Genomic DNA, 19,055 nt, shown 5'->3' with positions numbered 1-19,055 from the left:
GTCAACAAAATGTGCAGAAAACAATAAATCTTCTGCATCAGCTGGGCTTTTCTATCAACAAAAAGAAGTCAAGCCAAATCCCCAGCCAACAAAAACAGTTCTGAGGAGCAGTAATTCATACAAAAGACACCCTAGTCTTTCCCTCCAATGAGAGGGTCCAAAACCTATTAATGCTAATTCCTTGCTATACGGCCGGTTGTCAGATGACAGTCAGGAAAGTAATGGCCCTACTCAGCATGTTGGCATCATGCAACTTCATTGTGCCACCTGCAAGGTTACATATGCGTCCAGGGCAAGAGTGGTTAGCGAAACAATGGATGCAGTCAAAGGGCAACTGGAACGATCTAGTGGAATTTTCAGAAGCAGTGGTGTTAGCGCTATAGTGATCGACAAAAGAGAACATGTTACAAGAGAAACTGTCAACATGCCTTGAAATCACAACAGACACATCACTCTCAGGATGGGGGAGCCCATTGTCTCCACCATAGAGCTCAGGGAATGTGGTCTCACCCACTCTCCAAGAAATACATCAATGTTCTAGAATTGCTAGCAGTTTATAAGGTGCTACAAGCATGCCAATGTCAGTTAATGGGGAATAATGCGCTGAAGATAACAGACAGCACAACATCCATGTTTTACATCAACAAACATGGCGGGACTCACTCCCTACGTCTGTCCATACTGCCACAAAAAATCTGTACATGGAGCCTCCTCAGAGGAATGCATCTGCAAGCACAACTTGTTCCAGGGGAACACAACTGCCTAGTAGACACACTAAGGCTAAGCAGAAGCACCAATTCACCTTCAGAAGATGAGTGTGAATCAGACATACTAAATGACATTTTATATACACTGGAGGCAACCGGATATAGATCTCTTTGACACAAAAGGTAACACAATCGCACCTCCAGGTTCCAGCAGAAAGAATCCAAGGGGAACACACTGTGGGCCTCATTCCGACCCTGGTGTTAACCAAGGCGCTACTAGCGCCTTGGTTGACGCCGTTATCTCTCCGACTCCGCCATGGTGAATGGCGGAATTACCGCCCCATTCCAAGGTTGGTGGGGTCGGTAATTCCCCATTCACCATGGGCCCTTCCCCATTCCCATTTTTGCCCCATAGGGCTCAATGGGAATGGGGAAGGTGCTAATTACGGCACCGTAAATTACGATGCCGTAATTAGCTCCAAGGTCCCTTTGAGGGTTGGTTTTTTAACGCCTGCAAAAAGCAGGTGTTATGTTCCAACCCGCAAAGGGAACTCGGAATAGGACGGTAAGGGTTTAACGGCACCGGTCTCGTTACCGGTGACCGTTAACCCTTACCGCCCGACTCGGAATGAGGCCCTATGGATAAGTGGTCAGATATATTTTCAAACATGTTTCCTCCAACCCCACTCTTGAACAGAGTAATCCACAAAATGCACTTGCAGCACTTGCCAATAATTCTACTAGCTTCAATGTGGGCATGTCAAACGTGGCATTCCCACCTCCCCAAAATGCCCATTTGCCCACCCATGAAACTAACATGTGCTTACAACATATTGGGCCTCATTCCGACCCTGGCGTTAACCAAGGCGCTATTAGCGCCTTGGTTGACGCCGTTATCTCTCCGACTCCGCCATGGTGAATGGCGGAATTACCGCCCCATTCCAAGGTTGGCGGGGTCGGTAATTCCCCATTCACCATGGGCCCTTCCCCATTCCCATTTTTGCCCCATAGGGGTCAATGGGAATGGGGAAGGTGCTAATTACGGCACCGTAAATTACGGTGCCGTAATTAGCTCCAAGGTCCCTTTGCGGGTTGGTTTTTTAACGCCTGCAAAAAGCAGGTGTTAAGTTCCAACCCGCAAAGGGAACTCGGAATAGGGCGGTAAGGGTTTAACGGCACCGGTCTCGTTACCGGTGACCGTTAACCCTTACCGCCCGACTCGGAATGAGGCCCATTGTCACAAAATCGGGGATTAATCCTGCATCCTCATCCTCAGATAAACAATTTAGCAGTTTGCCCCAGAGTTTTGATACCTTTATTTGCCTGACAGATGCATGGAAATATTAAGTGAAGCACGTAAACCTAACACTAGACACTGCTACTTTAACAAATGGAAAAGGTTTGTTGTGTGGTGTGGGAGGTAAAATATCTACCAAATTGATTGCTCAGCATTCCATATAGTGCACTATCTGCTACACTTGTTGGAGTCAGGGTTAGTTTGAATTCATTAAAAGTCCATTTAGCGACACTTTCTGCATATACACACCGCAAAGCAAAGTTTCATGGTGGAGATTCCCTGTAGTTAAAGCCTTCATGGAAGGAGTGAAACAGCTTTACCCTTCAATTGATAACCCACCCCTAGGTTGGGTTTTAAATATTGTCTTAAGCAAACTCATTGTCCCACCTTTAGAGCCACTGCATAAAGCAAGCATCAAAGATCTTATTTACAAAGTTGCTTTCCTTATAGTAATTGCATCTATCTGGAGGATAAGTGAGCTTCAGGCATTTTCTGTGCCGGAGACCTTTGTCACAATACATAAAAACAAGGTGATCGTAAGAACGTACCCTCACTTCTCACCAACATACATTTCTAAGTTCCATGTCAAATAATCCATTGAAGTGCCAGATTTCTTTCCAAATCCACACATCTCTGTGGAAAGAGCACTCCATACACTAAATGTTCAAAGGTCATTCATGTACTACCTTAACAAAACTAACCACTCAGAAAAACAGAAAAATTCTTTGTGTCTCTAGCAGCCGGATCAGAGGGGATCCTGTCTCAAAGGCTACCATCGCTGGGTGGATTTCAAAATGTATGCAGCAGTTGTATACTTTTTCAAATAAAACCCTGCCATGTATGCGTGAAGCACACACCACGTGTGTTACAAGTGCTAGATTAGTATTCATTGCAAACGTGTCACTGGAGGCTATCTGCAAAGCAGCTACATGGAGTCCCATGCACATTTCCAAACAGCATTACTGTGTTGGCTCACAGGTGGGACAATCAGTATTAAAACATTTATTTGTCTCTGGTCCTTATATCGACCCACCACCTTCATCAGGCACTGTTCACTAGTCTATGCAAAGCATGTGGTTCTAAGCAGATCCACAAGCCTCAGAAGACAAACATTTTGTACCTGTTTCTGATGCTTGTATCTGCTTAGATTCACATGTGCCCACCCATCTTCCCCTTGTTGTGAGTAGAAGGGGGTCATAGACAAAAGGTTTTATGTGAGGGTTTCAAAACAATTCTTCATCATTATATTCCACTATACACTTCATGCAACCTCAGGTCAGAAGAAAGAACAATATGAGGACCTTGAAGCATGGGGGATCATGGGTACAGTACATGTCACAGTAAGGATTGTATTAAAGAAAATCCCCTCTACTTACTTTTTTAAAATAAAAAATAAATCATGTAATACTCTGCACCAACCCCTAGATGTCGCCGTATGCAAAGCATGTTAAACTAAGCAGATACAAGCATCAGAAAGACAATTATAGGTACGTAGTGTTTTTCATATATATATATATATATCTATTATACACATGCATACACACACAACATATAGGATTGTAAGAAACAATGTTTACATTCCATCTATTCTTAATCTCATACCTCTCATATAATATGATGTATCAAAAAAGTAACACCCTAATACTAAGTTGCTTACATCCCCCATTCTTGCACTACAAGTGTAGAAACTCAGATATTACTTCAGAATAGCACTTAGATCTGTACAATGCAACAGTAAATGTTGTATGCTTACAGTCTGTGCTCTATGTCAGATCCAACACATTCTATCATTCATTGGAAGACCCACCCATGCACCAATAACCTCAAATGAGGGCAGTCTATTACATTTTAGTCAAAGGTAATCTCATCTATGCGTACTATTTCGAAATATATGCACATGTTTTGGTAAATGGCCCAATTGCATCGCATATGGTATACATTTCCCAGCATGCGATTGCCAGGTTTGGAAGATCTGGTTCATCTGACAATGCAGGAATAATGTATTGCTTTTAAATCATAACATCATTATTTCATAGTGTCTGTCTCTCGTTTAGCATTGTGTGTTCAGTGCAACACATTTTAAAGCTTGTCTTATTTGCAACAATATCAGTGGTTTCATAGCATCAGTGTTCCATTGTGTCTGTCTCTCACACAAGAAATAGGTTAAATTCCTACAAATAAACCTTAAAACAAACTGAAAATACATGTCACGTTTCCCAAAAAGTGCAAAACTCCTTAATAAAGACAGGACATGAATATGCTATGTACATGTTATCATTCCCTGATTTGCAGGATTCCTACACAAAATATTAAGGCTTTTACAAAAACGAAAATCATAAATAAATCTCAACTAGAAGAATATATGTTTCCTAATGTAAAAAAAAGAATGGAACTGGCACTATTTACAAAATAAATGTCAGCATGTGCATCTCCTATATCCAAACAATGTAACAACTGATGGGCATAACACAGGCTGCTTTGAAGTGCCCAACGACAACAAATCGATTTAGCATGACAAGCGATTGGTATGAAAGAGGCCACTTAAAATGGCGAAACCACTACATCCATCATCAAATGCCATCATAGAGGGGCACCCTACTATGCAGTAAGGCAAAATCTATTAGCCAAAATTAAAAAATGTAGTGAAGATTTTGTAATAATTTCATGTTGACTTAGTTGACAACTGACTGGTAATGAAAGACCATTCAAAATAGAAGACACACATTTGAAGAGATTTTCCGCACACAAGAATAACCTACTGGCTTAGACAACAAGCATCCTTCGTTATGGGACATGATGGGAAGCTACGAAATGCACCGAAATCATCACAACAATACCAGACATGAATATGGGGATGGCAAATAGGTACTCAACAACCCCTGCCACTTCTACTTTATAACTCATCTCCAGAGAACCATGGGATGCCACGTCTACAGGCAAGGGATGGATGGTAGGTTCATTTGAGACCTGTACCCTCCTTGTTGGGTGCACAATCGGGAATCTCGCTGGTGGTCAAATATCACATACACAAGCAAATCCAGACATGCAGGAGATGGGGTTGAGACTTTAGGAAACCCAACCCACCAGCCTGAATTGTTCCTTCATTCTTTGACTTCTACTGTGACAACCTAAACACAGTCCTAGCCTGTCCAGGTCATCATTATTCCCTCAAGATGTCCATCAGAAGCAAGAGATCCTGCCAATTGGAGAGGAGTGCTTCATACATTCCCTGTGACCTATTGTAATGCTAACAATAAGTTGAGGACTAGAGGACATGTATAGTGGGTAATAATTATTGCATGTTCTTTCTTTTAGTAAAAAGCCCACCACCGGAGGTCCCATCACCACCCCGTGTAGAGCCGTGCCCCTTGAACTGGCTGTACAATGGAAGGAAATGCTACCACTTCTCTAAAGAGGTAGCTGAGTGGGAGGACAGCCAGATCTTCTGCTCCTCATATAACGCGTCACTGGCTCTCATTGACACTGAAGAGGAACTGGTGAGAATATATAAAACATAAATACAATATGCGTTTCTCTTGGACAAATACCCCTGCTAGTGGAATTACATGACCAGAGATGGGCCACACTGCGTGCATACACTCAGCCCGAGGCAATGTTATGTTATGTTATGTTATTGAGCTTGTACCGGGCAATCAGCCAGGGCCACTGTGGCACATGGTCAGTCACTAGTAGTTCATCACTAGTACATCATTTGCAATATAATTTTTTTAATGTAACTCTTTTGCCAAATTCCATCTGCTTCTATTCACTGCAAAGAGGTCGTTGCTTTGTCAGACACACACTGTGGTGGAAATCCTTTCTAACTAATAGAACCTCTAGGGTGGAGATTAAGGAGTTCGACTGCGCTGAAGGTAGGTTTATTTCAGTAATTCTCTTCAGAGCCCACCTTCAGTGTGCTGGCAGCGTGTAGGTATCCTGTGATGTATTGTGTGGAAGGTTGAGTACATGGGGAGTCCAGTATTGTATGGGGGCGGTTGAGAAGTGAGAGGGGGCTGCATGGATGGATGCTGCGGTGCTGGTGGGCTCTGAAGAGAATGACTTAAATAAACCTACATTTACTGCAACCCTGTTCAACAGCGTTACTTCATACATGCACACTAACGCAGAGGCTGTGCAAGCAGAAGGTGATATGAATAGATATATAGGAAAAGTGAGGTGGGATAAGCACTTAGAAGCTTCTTATGATTACAAGTAAAGTCAGCAAGAGCCTCACCGACAATTGCTCTTACATGTACTATCAGCGCTACCCCCACATACAGGTCATGCAATGGCACCGTCTGTCAGCTGACACCCTCCATGGTATAATATAAATTAGTACCCTGGCGAGAGACAATCAGAATGCAACAAGCATTCTGATTGGCTCTCGCCAGGTCCCTACCAGGCCGAGAATCCCTCCGTTGAGATTCCACGGCCTTTGTCCCCGGCAGGGGGCGTGGCAGCCCCTCAGCCAATGAGGAGGCTCGAAGCGGGGCCATCCCCGCTCCGAGCCTCCCCGCGGCTGAGAGGCTGCCTTCGCCCCCGCCGGGGACTCGGGTAAGTCTTTTTATTTTTTTATTTTTCCCTTACCTTCCGTCCCCACCCTCTCACCCGCCTCCCCAACTTACCTACTTGATCCTGCGTCCCAGGCGGGGGACGAGGGAAGCCTCCAGCCGTGTGGAGACTCGGAGCGGGGCCATCCCCGCTCTGCGCCTCCACACGGCTGGGGCCTTCCCTCGTCCCCCACCAGGGACGCAGGTACGTTTCTATTTTAATTTTTTTTATTTTTCTTTCCCACCTCTTCCCCCGTCCCACTCCCACCCTCCCAACCCCACTTACCTTTTTTTTAATCCTTTTTCGGGAGCGGACGCGCTGGGAACACTTGTGTTCACAGCACGTCCGCTGCCGATCGCCGCCATGGAAAGGGAAAATGGACTATGTTTTCCCTTTCCATGGCGACGGACATTTTCTTGGTCGTTTTTTTTCTGTCCCAAAACGCCACAGCGTTGAAACGCCGCATTGTTTCAGGACAGAAAAAAATTGCTTTTAGTACCCCGGTCGCGCAAATATTGCGGGCTGGGATACTAATAGCAATAGAACCCTCGCGGCGGGGGCATTACCGACTCTGGTAACGCCCCAGGGCCTTCGTTAAGGCCCTCGCTTCGCTCGGGTCCTTACCTATGGGCCCCGGGACATTACCTGAGTCAGTAATGCCCCCACCGCTCGGGTTCTATTGCTTACGTTACTTCACATTATTACGCATAAGGATGAGAAACACCACATGTGATACCAGCAAAGCCCACAAAGCCTGTTGATCACAAGGCTGTATGAGGATTATATAATAAGTAAGATTCTTGAAAGAGGACACGCAGGAATAGTGCTTACAGAATGGAAAGGAAAACATTGGCATTCATATACGAGCAGGACCAAACAGGGGTGTCTAAAGAATCACGTTTATCTTGCAGAACACAGCAAGGTCACAGAACTATAGAACACAGACTCACAGGGCCGTGTAGAAACAGGAAAGCACTTGGAGGGACTGACTTCAAAATGGAAGATTGAAAGGGAATTCAGACAGCAGGCAATACTAATAAGCAGACAGAATTCCAAATCCAGTGATAGAGGAACATGACCCAAGGCGCTATTTACAAACAATAAAGAACCAGGAAGAAGGGACTGAACACAAACAGGGGTGTGTATGCACAGATCACTGCAATGTGTCCTGATTACACACTCTTGCTGTAGGGTACAGTCATTGTATATTTGGGTGGTGCATAATCACACTGCAGCATCCCGCTGACATGACATGTGTCCACTCCTTTGTATTTTGGGAACATGCACTGAGAGCCCTCCAAAGGATTCCTCTATGTGTGTGTTCTCAATGTTGGCCAATTGCCAATAGAAACTAAACACAACCAGACCAGTGTGCGCACAACTGTGAACAGATGTGTCCCAGACAGACATCCAACCATTGATGTGGTCTGTTCATAGCAGCACTAGAGATTGTGTCTGTGCTGCATCTTCCAGAACTTGCCATGACACTGGCCATGATGTCTGAATTGGTGGATGTGGCAATGACATGTCACATGCTGTATGTATTGTGATGGAGCATCTGAAGCTGCATTGAATGTTGTCATTCTGTAACTGCCTTGGCGCATAATACTATATAGGACACAACACAACAGAAGGCACTACCATTCCCCTGGTGTCTGGTGGCCCATAGGACCTGGTATGGTGTTCAGCCTGAGTCTCTGGCCTAAAGCCCTTCCCCTGTGTTGCCATTTGCTTGTGTCTGTAACTCATCGACCCACACCTGTCTTTGTATTGCTAATGGCAGTCTTTGCAAAGCACCAACGAGAATCAGATTGCTGATGTGCGCCAATGAACCATTATTGGGAATGTGCAATAGAGGTTGCCATGTCGAAGAGGATAGACAATCAGGATGTGGGCTGTTTTCACCTATGTGCAATGGCATGTGGTCGGGGGGGATTTGTTTGTCTTTATGTATTCCCACTCTGCAGAGTAACGTGTGGAACTGTAATGTTTCTCACTGAGGATGTAGAGGTGCTGTGGGCCAACATGACAGTGATGTGTGTGTGTGGCAATGGCCGCATTCACCAATGACTCAATGTATTTGTTGTTCTGCTGCATGAATTACCCTGGTCAAAAGCTGCAGTGGTGCAGAAACACCAGTGTCGGCATGAATCTGCACCAAGGTGGGACATCTCCGAAGCGGGAAGACAGGGGGTGCATTGGTGCTGGAGGGGCCTACTTTGGGGCCACAGGACCAATGTCCTTTCCTAGGTACCCCACGCTCAGTCTTCCCTACTGCCACACCTCTGTCTGCTTCAGATCTTGCAGATGTTCACGCCTGGCTTATAGATGTTCCTCTGGGTGTCTCGTACACAGTATCCTCCTGTGTTCCAGCTAAACCGGTGTCAGCACACACCCTGTTGCCTCACTGTGTGGCTGAGGCATTAGCCACTTCCTAGTGATGAGACGTCATCTAGGCCCCTCATGTCACCACCAGTAGAGTGGGTTCTCAGTGAATTGCCCAAACATGTAATTCCTAGAGTGGCACTATGCAGTCTGGTACTAATATATGCGTACTGCAGTCGAGTACAACACACGATTAACAGGTGGTTCCATACAGTCTTGCACAAGGAGTGCACCTGCAGACAAGCTTTGCTTGTGTCACGTTATTCCAGGTGAAACATAGGGCTATAAATCTGCACTTCCTTTATTTTTCACAGGTTTTTTGCAATGTGTTGATATTCTTGAATTTACATGACAATTTTAAATACGTTTGTTTCCAGCTGCTGTGTTTTTCTTTCACTCATTTGTAAAGATAGGTCGTACCTTGTACATTTTTTATTTCCGAGGTACCTGTGCTGTCTAAGGTACTTGTTGAAACAAAAAAGTATGAACCACAGGCTACCTCCTGCTCCTGTTTCTCTTATGACTAATAATGCCAAAACACATACCAAAGGAGTACTAGTTATTGTCTCTCCAAATAAACTGACCACTTAACATGAGGATCAACCCTGTTACTTATTCAAATGACATGTTTAATTCGAAAAATTCATAATTATTCAGGTTGCCTATACACATTATTTCATAAAACATATAAAAAACAAATCAATCTACATAGTACACAATTACATTCATTCTGGGTAAGTGCATGTTTGGCCTACACTGTTGTACCAATGGACTTTTTCATACCCTACTATCTGTTTTCTAGAGGTTCAAGTGATTATAAGAGCCTCTTTTGCAGAGCGGTGTATTTACATACAGTACCAAACAACCAAGAAGACGGAATCACAACACTTTGGTTTATCCATTGTTTCACTTGAAGTGAACATAAAGGCTGATATCAACAAGCACCCATCAGGGATGGTGCTAGGTACCTAAATAGAAGAACATTTAGGAACACAGAGACATTATAGAACTCTCAGAAAACGTGAAAAACACAACTGTGAAGTGTCATCATAACAGATTATCCTGGTCCAGTTAGACTTAGGCAACTGTAGTCCGATTCCCCCAAGATTACATTCAGGGAAAACAAATGCTTTAAAGTTCGGTGAATGTCATCGCGCAACGTGGCAGCATGCACACATTCAAGGGCCTCTCCTCTAAACTCTCCTTTCTCCGAGCACGGAGAGAGAGAATCATGGCGCTGGGACAAATCGCTGCGTTTCAGCCATTCCGTTAGGCTGGAACGCAGGGCCTGCTTGGCGTGGGCCCCACCGACGGCCCCACTGACTCTCACCATGGCCCCTAACACTCCTCCACTTTTTCCTTCCACTTTACAGTACCTTATGGCGGCTCCTCATCACGCGAGGACTGCACCTCTATAAAACTTCTTCACTTGCAATTACATGCACCGGCAGTGTGCACTCTCGTCTTCTGGCTGCCTGCTTGGGTGACCTACACCATCCTCATGTTCCCCATGTGCAGTAGTCCTCTTCAGCCCTTCACGCAGCATGGAATTTTCTTGTCTTCACAATGTTACAGCCTCTGCTTTGTTTCCATGGTCTCTGCTCTTCAAATGAATTGCCATCACCTCCGAAGCTTCACTTGGGATCTCTGTCTCTCTCACTCTTCCACCTTCCTCTGGGTTCTTGAAATGTCCTCATCGCCAAAATGAGGTATCTTGGAGTGGTAGAAACTTAGGCAGGAAACTCAGGAACGACACCGGAGCCAGGCATGTAGAAAAAGGTAAGACCTCTTTATTGTTTCAGTTAACAGAAGGAAGGTAATACAGGAGATCAGGCAATGTGCTTCTACCTCCTCTGGCTCTCTCCCTGCCTGTCCCTAACCCTCAAATCGGGAACCTGCCCCCCTTCCCCATTGTCCTTGCTTCCCTTTGCCTCCCTCTCTCCTCTCCCTCACCCACCATGCTCCCATTGGTGAACTGGGCCCTTATCTGATGGCCTTCTGACAGCCCCTGTGGTGGCGGCCCCCTTGGCGAAGGATCCCGGGGCTAAGGACAGTTCCAGTGGATGCATCTCCAGTTGGTATCCGCCTGGGAAGCATGAAGCCTGCAGCCGTCAACCTGCTGCATCTGACGAAGTAGGTGCAATCAGGGGGGAAGAACTCACTACATTGCACCCCCCTCATATCACTCCATTGCTGCTTCTGCACCACACATTAGCATCTCAGTAAATTGTCTTGTTCAGCCTCTCTTACATCTCCCCACGAAATCCACATTCTCTCTCCATTACTGCTGTCTTGAAAACTAGGCCTTTTTCCCTCTTTTTACGAAAGTCAAATCTAGGTGTTTTGCATTGTGGTCACTGTGGCACTCTTACATGTCACATTAGACTCTCTCACTCTCTAGGTCCCCACCCGGCTGGGAGTACCTTGTACTGTTGTGTGTACCTGTCTGCCCTACTGTGTGTTCCAACTGTTTGACCCCCATGAACCCCTCTTGGCCGATCCTGTGCAATGCAGCGCTGGGCTGTGAATCGCTCTTCTCTCATTCAGTCCCTCCTCCTCCTATTCCCCTTTGAACCCTTTATGGTGGTCTCTTTCCCCCCCATCTTCTCTAACTGCTACTGTATCTCCTATCCTATCCTTCTCACTAAGTCGGAAAGAAAGAGGTTTAAGAGAGACATCCTGTACTCCAACTCGGGCCTCCCTATCGCTGATACCTACATCAGTGATTCCTTTGACAGACTCTCACCAACATCTTCTTTGCCATTCCCTCACCAGACCTATGGACCTCTCACGTGGTCTCTGCTCTCTCTCCTATCTCCTCCGCTCCCATTAATGATGGCACCCAATGGGAGGTCCTCTTAGCCCCCTTACATTCCTCCAAAGCCATCATCAATATCTATCTAAATGGTACGGTCATGGTCCAGGGCCCTCAACTTCCTTCTCCTGCTACTCCTAATAGCACGTCATTGGCTCATCCGCCACCTCTTCCTTCAGCTGCCTCTCTGGCACCCCCTCCTCCTCTATGGCTACTATGCAACCTCCTTCCACCACCTTTGCCCACTCTCGGTCCCCTCTACCATTTCCGCAGGGCGTTCCTCAAGCCTGTACCCCACCCCGGAAGTCTTTAAAATGTGGTAACCTGCTCCATGTCGCTAATCTCAACTCTCGCTCTGCTGTCAAACACTCCTATGACATCTGCCACCTCCTCGAAGACCTTGACCTGGATGTCCTAGCTCTCATGGAGACTTGATTCATGGTCAGCTCTGTCACAGGTTTTGACACTCTCCTTCCTGATGACTGCAAGATCCTCTCCGAACCCAGAAGCAACCATCCTAGAGTGGGAGTAGCCCTGATCTTTCCGGAGTGGGTCCCTGCTGCTGTCATTCCTACCCAGGCCTACTCCTCCTTAGAATGCCTGTTCTGCAGGCTCTATATCTCTTCTGGCCTCTCCTCTTCTCTCCTTGCCTCTACCTCTCAACTTCTCCTCCTCTGAGACCTCAACATCCACCTGTATGCTTCAAATTCCTCCTGGTGCTCTTCCGCAACCTGTGCGATTCGCTCTCTCTTTCCATTCTACCCTCCAGTCCAACACACTCTGCCGGTCATACCTTAGATGTTCTCATCTCCTCAGACATCCCCCTCAATAAACCCTCTCACCACTCCTCTCTTTTGGACTGACTACTTTCTGCTCTCTTCCCACCTGACACTTTGTCCCCCAAGCTAAGCCCACCCCAGCACTGCCGCTTAACTTCTCAGTCATTCGGCCCATGAAGCGTGTTTCAGTGGATGCCTTTGCCGCTACTTTCATTGCTCCTTCCACACCTGTGGCTGACTCACACCCTGACACAGGCCTCTATATCATGCATCTTTCTATCTCCAACACTCAGGACGTCCTTGCCCCTGTCATGAGAGTCCATCTGAAGCCTGCATCCAAGTACAACTCTTGGTATGACCCAGACCTTGCCACTTTGACACACAAGGACTAAACTAAGGACATCCTGTCCTATCTCTCCTCTTCATCTCCCTCTTCCTCTCGTGGCCCCCCTCTGCACACCCTCCCCTCTCCTCCTCCCTTCTTCTCTTTCTCTCCCAGGGGCGTAGAAGACCCATCAAATCTGGGGGGGACAGGGGACACTTTGCTTTTTTTCTTTTTTTCTGGGTAACCCAGATGGCTTATGGTGGCCTCTATTAAAACTTGTCTACAACTCATTATTCAGCTGGTGGTGGGTACCAAAAATGCAGTTGCATCCCTATTTTAAAACAAGCGTTGGCAACACCAACCGTTCGGGCTTTAATGCAGGCATGGAAAAGGCACTTGCCATGCACAGCCATAGTGGTATTAGCTACCCACTGATGGTAGCAGCTGCAAAATGGTGCACGTACCTGGACAACTAATAGCAGTGCTAGGCAAATGCCCAATAGATATACACAAGCAAACAGTTGCCATTGCTGGTTTTTAGCAGGACTTCAGTGAAGGAAATGCTTAGTGCTAATAGAGTGGCTGAAGGCAGCCCTGGATAAGACATTTGTATTACACCAGTAGTATGTTCCCAGCTCCAATTAAGTTATTAACTACACAGGGCTTTGTAGTAAATATGCCTAAGTCAGTGGCTTTATCTAAACCAGAACTGGCACTTTACATGCCCTTTATAGATCATTCTAGTGTTTTTTTAAAGGAATATGTTATGGCGTAAAATGAGTCCACTGCCTGCGTGGCATCCACCAAAAACCCATGAAAGTTGCTAAGATAGCCCAAATAACATGATGCTGTGTTGCAATGCAAGCTGCCACGCACCCTGGCACAAGCTCCCACTACAGGAGAGGTCAGAGGTGAATATATACCTCATTTAAGGTTAGTCCTGATTTCATTGTAGCTCGGGTAAAACTCAAACAATCTGCGTGTGATCCCCTGTAAACCTTTTCTGCACCCAGCTACAGTGCGTACGCGCACCCCTAAGCCAGACCGGAACCCGGGCTGCATCCACGCACTCCTAAATCTGACACCCGATCTCCTTATTTATTTGGATTAAATTTTGGGATGATACACCACTCATATCACACCCCCTTTTCAAATACCCTGGGTCACAATGGACCATGAACCAGGCTGGTTGGTCAAATGCAATATTTATTTATTTATTTAAAATTCAAACGAAATCGCCCACTTTTAATATAGTGCAGCAATCACCAATGGAGTGATAGTTACAAATGAGAATGTGAGCAATGCACTGGGTTTTACTTTTTAGTGAAGTACGTACACAGCACAGCAGAATAGGAGCACTTTTGATTTAGGACAGATAGCACTCAAGTTAGGATTTCCCCCTGCAAAATTCCCTCAACCCACCAAAGATCAAATCTGAGTGGATATAAAGAAGCAACAGCTACTCAGGAATAAGATGCTGAAAACGGAATTTAAATCCGACCTTCCCTCCCCAAATAAGAGGGGAAAACGGATTTGAAACCCTTGCAATATTAAAAAGGACACTCGGAAATGGATGAACAATAAAATGAATGTGTGCAAAAACTTTGGAACAAATACAGTTCTTCACTAAAGTAACAATGTAAAGGTACAAACAATCACAAGCAATGGATTAGCAAGAGCATACAGTTCGAAAAATGAATGGAAGATTTAAAACAGTTTACAATCAAAATGACACGTTGGAAACTTTGTAAATAATTCAGTTTTCCGTGTAAATTTACTAAAACGGTTTCTTTGAAAAATGGGTGAAATATTGTATTGTATTGTGTTGGGGTGTAACTATAGATCACAGGTACACTATGGAAGTGAAAGTAAGTCTCTAGCTGGTAATTTGAATGCGTTATGCAAGATCAAAGAAGGTACACTTTGAGTAATGAAGGCGCGAAAAAGGAAAGAAAATCAGTTGGGACAAGAATAGTTTTACTCTACACTAGAGTATTCAGGCTAAAATACCAAAGAGGGACACAGTAAGCTCCAGGGTTGATTTGCGAGTTCAAACCCCTCGCCCCAGCGCCCATCCTGGCGGAACCAGTCGATCACTCGAAATATGATTAATGGCTTAGGATTTCACAAGACAAATTTACTAAAGAGATGGTGCTAGCACTAGAAATCAATGGCAGGGTGGCAAGAATGATTGTGATAGTTTGAACAAGGTATCAGGATAAGGATAGGGTGACTGAGAGAGTGGGAGGAGGACAAAGACAAGATAGGCTATCGGTTTAGATGGGGTGGCAATCGATACTCTCAGTCCACTTTTTAGTTTTTGGATTTTGGACAGTCAACGGTTCTGGTCAATACACGGCACCTGGCAAACAGCTGGGCAGTTTGGGTTACCGGTTAGCACTTCTGGACTGGCAATTCTGGTCACTGGATACCATAGGTCATCAGGGTAGCAGGATTGCAGCGACATGCAGTGAGTGGCAGCAAGCCAGGCTGGATCAGGATGCCAAAGGTACCACAGTTTTCCTCTTGTGAATGGTACATTTCGTTTTTTTTTTTATATTGTAGGCCTTGCTTGGAATGGGATCAGCACTGCTTGGGTTTTGCATTAGGCCCTGGAGTAGGATCAACAATGCTTGGCCTTGTAGTTGTAGTCTGGATCTGGAAGATGACGGGTACATGAATGTAGCGCAGGAAATCAGGAAGAGTCTGTGTGGAGTCCTGTCAGGGACCCTTTATATAGAGCATAGTGACATTGACTATATTGCTGGGCCGGCTTAGCTAAGCACGCCTTTAAACAACTGGATTGGACAATCAATGTTGGTTGCCTCCCCTGGGTTGTACCCAGTTTATGAGGTTGTATTTTATAATGGAAAAAGACTTCCCACAGACCTTTTTGCCACAAATCTGTCATATCATTATTTACACTTTTGTGCAATGGTGGCACCTTAATAAATTGCATAATCAGGTCACATATTTTATGAAAAGGACATCTCGCACAAGGCCCTCTGCCTCTTGCAGTGACGTGCTGAGCCTGCGCTAAGTGCGCATGAAAAAGTACAGCGCAGTCAATTCCATGAATCGGCAAACGGGATTTCGGGTGCGGTTAGGTTCGCAAAGGCCCTATTTTCTGTGCCAATATTTCCACGATTTGGGTCCTAAACACGCAACTTTTACACCTCTAGCAAAACCCTTCACAGTCTTACACACAACCCCACTCCACCCTCTTCCAGGGTCTTGGTTTTTAGTCTACTACATGCCCCGCACCTAATTCTCACTATTATATTGGTGTGAATGGGCTTTCATTTTGTAATTTTAGTGAGTCTCACAAACACCCGTCTGGGTGCATTGTGGAAAATACCTGCACATCACCCCAAACAGGCACCGAGTATTAGAACCCCCAGCTTCTAAAGGTGCCCTCTAAAATATATTTGATATGCTGGAATATAACGAGATTTGCTCAGGATCACACAATTGGTCGTGTGGGAGACCAAAGATGTGAAACATGATCGGAAAAAGCATTTAGATAAAAATATATATATGGAAAAAATCAGTCAAACACATCAGCTCAACTACAGTGGCCCCAAAAATGCATAGAGACTGCGTTCGGAACACAATGTAATAAACACACAAGCAAAAAGGTTGCATATAACACCAGCCGAACCAAGAAGGAACAGCAGTGGACATTCCTCTGGGTGAACAGTCACTTTAGAGTTTACTTTTGGTCAGTCACTCAGTCACACATGCACATACTGTGGCTCACACACAGAAACACACACACACAACGTCTCAAACACTTTGAAACGGAGCAGCAGTCCTTCCCAGGCAACTAGGCGATGTTTCCTTAATGCCAAGCACATAATCAGCCCCTGGCCTTTCAGGGCGCAATCAAATTATCAGTAAAGTACACTGTGAAGCCCTTCTCCACCAATATGGGTAGTCCCGCCCTCATCCTCTGAAGGAAAAACTTGGTACTGCCAAAACGCATAGGGAGGATCGATTAATGCTTCTAATGCTGCTTCCAACCCTCTGCGTTTGTGTCTATCTCTAATGGCACAGACAGGCACAGGCGGAATAAAACAATGCAATGGAAACAACCGTGCGGAACTGCCGCTGGCTATGGCCAATACAAACACCTTTCCCCGTCCGTCGAGTTGTGTTCATGTGTGTAAGAAAGCCACAAAAGAAAAGTGCCCCAGGGCCACCATCGCCAAGGACGGGGCGCCTAGGTGGTTTCAGGGTCATTAACAACTGATGTCACAGAAAAGCACCGCCACCATTAGCCAACTCAAGAGTGAACTCATGTGCAAACGGCAAGCCCACCGGGGTATGAAAAGTCGAGGGCACCAGTTCTGGACCATGGCAAGATCTCTGCTGCAAGTGCATTAACCTGATGAGCTCCCACACGGCCTACATTTCTACATTGGCCTTTGGATTCAGGGTCATTTTAAAAACAAAACTCCATTCTGAAAATCTGGTGTGCAAGTGCACAGGACTGGTGTTTACAAACCTATGACACACCATTGGCGAATAGGCTCCTGAGTGCTACAGACACAACTGGAGCAGCGCTGTGTATTCCAGTGGTGCTCAAGTGGAATAAGGGAGCACACACTCTTCTAATAAGTCCCTCTTTGGTAGGTTTCTTCGGACGCCTCTATTTCCTGACTTGCGTCCCTGCTGTACAAGGAAGCATGTTTGACCACAGTGAAACTCTAAAACCAGTTTTCCTTCCTTTCCATGATGTCTATAATCTCTTCTGGACAAAAACTCATAAGATGCCCAATGTCAGTTTTATTTTCTTTGTTCAGTGGGTGATTACGTAATACAGCACAGTGCTAAGCGCCTCAAATATTTAATCTAACTACTTATTTTTGTGTCATACTTATGCAGTTTGCACAGTCTCATGGTAGGTTGGGTCCTGCAAGAAATGAGGGTCAGTTAGTGGGAGAAGAGCAAAGGTTCGCATTTTATTCCTAGAGACAGTACATTTATGCACAAACACAAAATCTACGGAAAATATTTTCAAAGTCTGTCTATGGTTGGGACGACGAGGGGTGGGCGGACCAGGACTGTGTGTCACTCGACTGGTCATGACATACCAGTTCGCCCACCACGAAAAGTGCTGGCTTCGCGATTCGATATTTATATTCACCTGTACTCTTGCGTTTCTCCCTGAAAACTCAGATGAGTGGCCAGCTGCCTTACACCAGGTATAAGTGATGCAACTGCGCTGGAAGCCACATTCCTCTGCACTTTCATTCCAGAAACTCAAGCATTCTATTTCACGATCAGGTACCAATTATCTAGGTTTTAAATAAAAAGCATTGTCATTCAGCAAGCTATTTTAAATGTGCATTAAGAGTACTGTTCCCGAGGTCTGCTTGCCTCCCACATTCACCTGCACAACAGGAACTTCCTCCTGTGAGAAAAGTGCAGCTGACAAGGGTGCAGCAGCTGCCCTAACCTGCCCCCATGCCAAAATACCAGGAATTGGAACGGCTGCAAAAAAATGTGTTAATGTACGGTACAATATCAAAATACAATGTATGGCCTTCATATCACATTTGGCTCACTCCTGAATCATAAACCACACGACTTGCCAGACTCTGCGCCGTCCATGTCCACAAAATACATTTCTTTAAAGGATATATTTCTCGTTCACCAGAACGTGGAGGTCAGCACAGTGGCAACGCGCTGGCACACAGGCTGTGTCATGCCCAGTTGACTGACCAACTCAAGGACAGGGTACAGAAGATTACAGAATTACACTTCACTTACCTTAGGTAGTAGTAGCTGAGGAAGTTGAGTCAGAGTCTCACTCTGTCTCTCTCCCTCGATCAGTACGAGCACGCGTTGCTGCCTGGCTTTGCCTTCCTTCTGGGAAAACGAAGGCTGAGGCTCAGGCTGCGCAGCAGTGCACTTTGCAGGGGCACATACAGTTTGTTCCCCCGGCCCAGAGCACGTGCCAAATGTGCAGGCGTGGGGAACGCATGAGCGAGCAGCAGAAGTACTTGTTAGTTACAACTTGTACTTTTGCTGTTTTGCATGCACGCTGACATGATAGCAGCAGCCTGCCGTCTGCAGGCTGCCAGCAGATGTATTTTTACACCCTGCAGAGAAACAATTTTGGGGGGGGGATAAATGCCATTATAACCCCCACACTAAAAATTGTGTGGCAATTGTCCCGCTGTCCCCCCAT

General features: G+C 45.6%; 1 protein-coding gene across 1 annotated transcript in view; it reads left to right on the top strand.

Annotated features, from left to right (window-relative positions):
- LOC138580166 (killer cell lectin-like receptor subfamily B member 1A) overlaps positions 1-19,055 on the top strand; it is a 162,955-nt gene that overhangs the window by 98,128 nt on the left and 45,772 nt on the right. The window contains exon 3 of the mRNA XM_069650496.1: positions 5,320-5,501. Coding sequence (XP_069506597.1) covers positions 5,320-5,501 — 182 coding nt within the window. The remainder of the gene's footprint in view (positions 1-5,319; positions 5,502-19,055) is intronic.

The sequence above is a fragment of the Ambystoma mexicanum genome, chromosome 3p (genome assembly GCF_040938575.1).
Source record: "Ambystoma mexicanum isolate Mex_15411 chromosome 3p, UKY_AmexF1_1, whole genome shotgun sequence".
Lineage (NCBI taxonomy): Eukaryota > Metazoa > Chordata > Amphibia > Caudata > Ambystomatidae > Ambystoma > Ambystoma mexicanum.
Note: the sequence above shows the minus strand (reverse complement) of the source record. Positions and strands in the feature narration are given on the sequence as shown.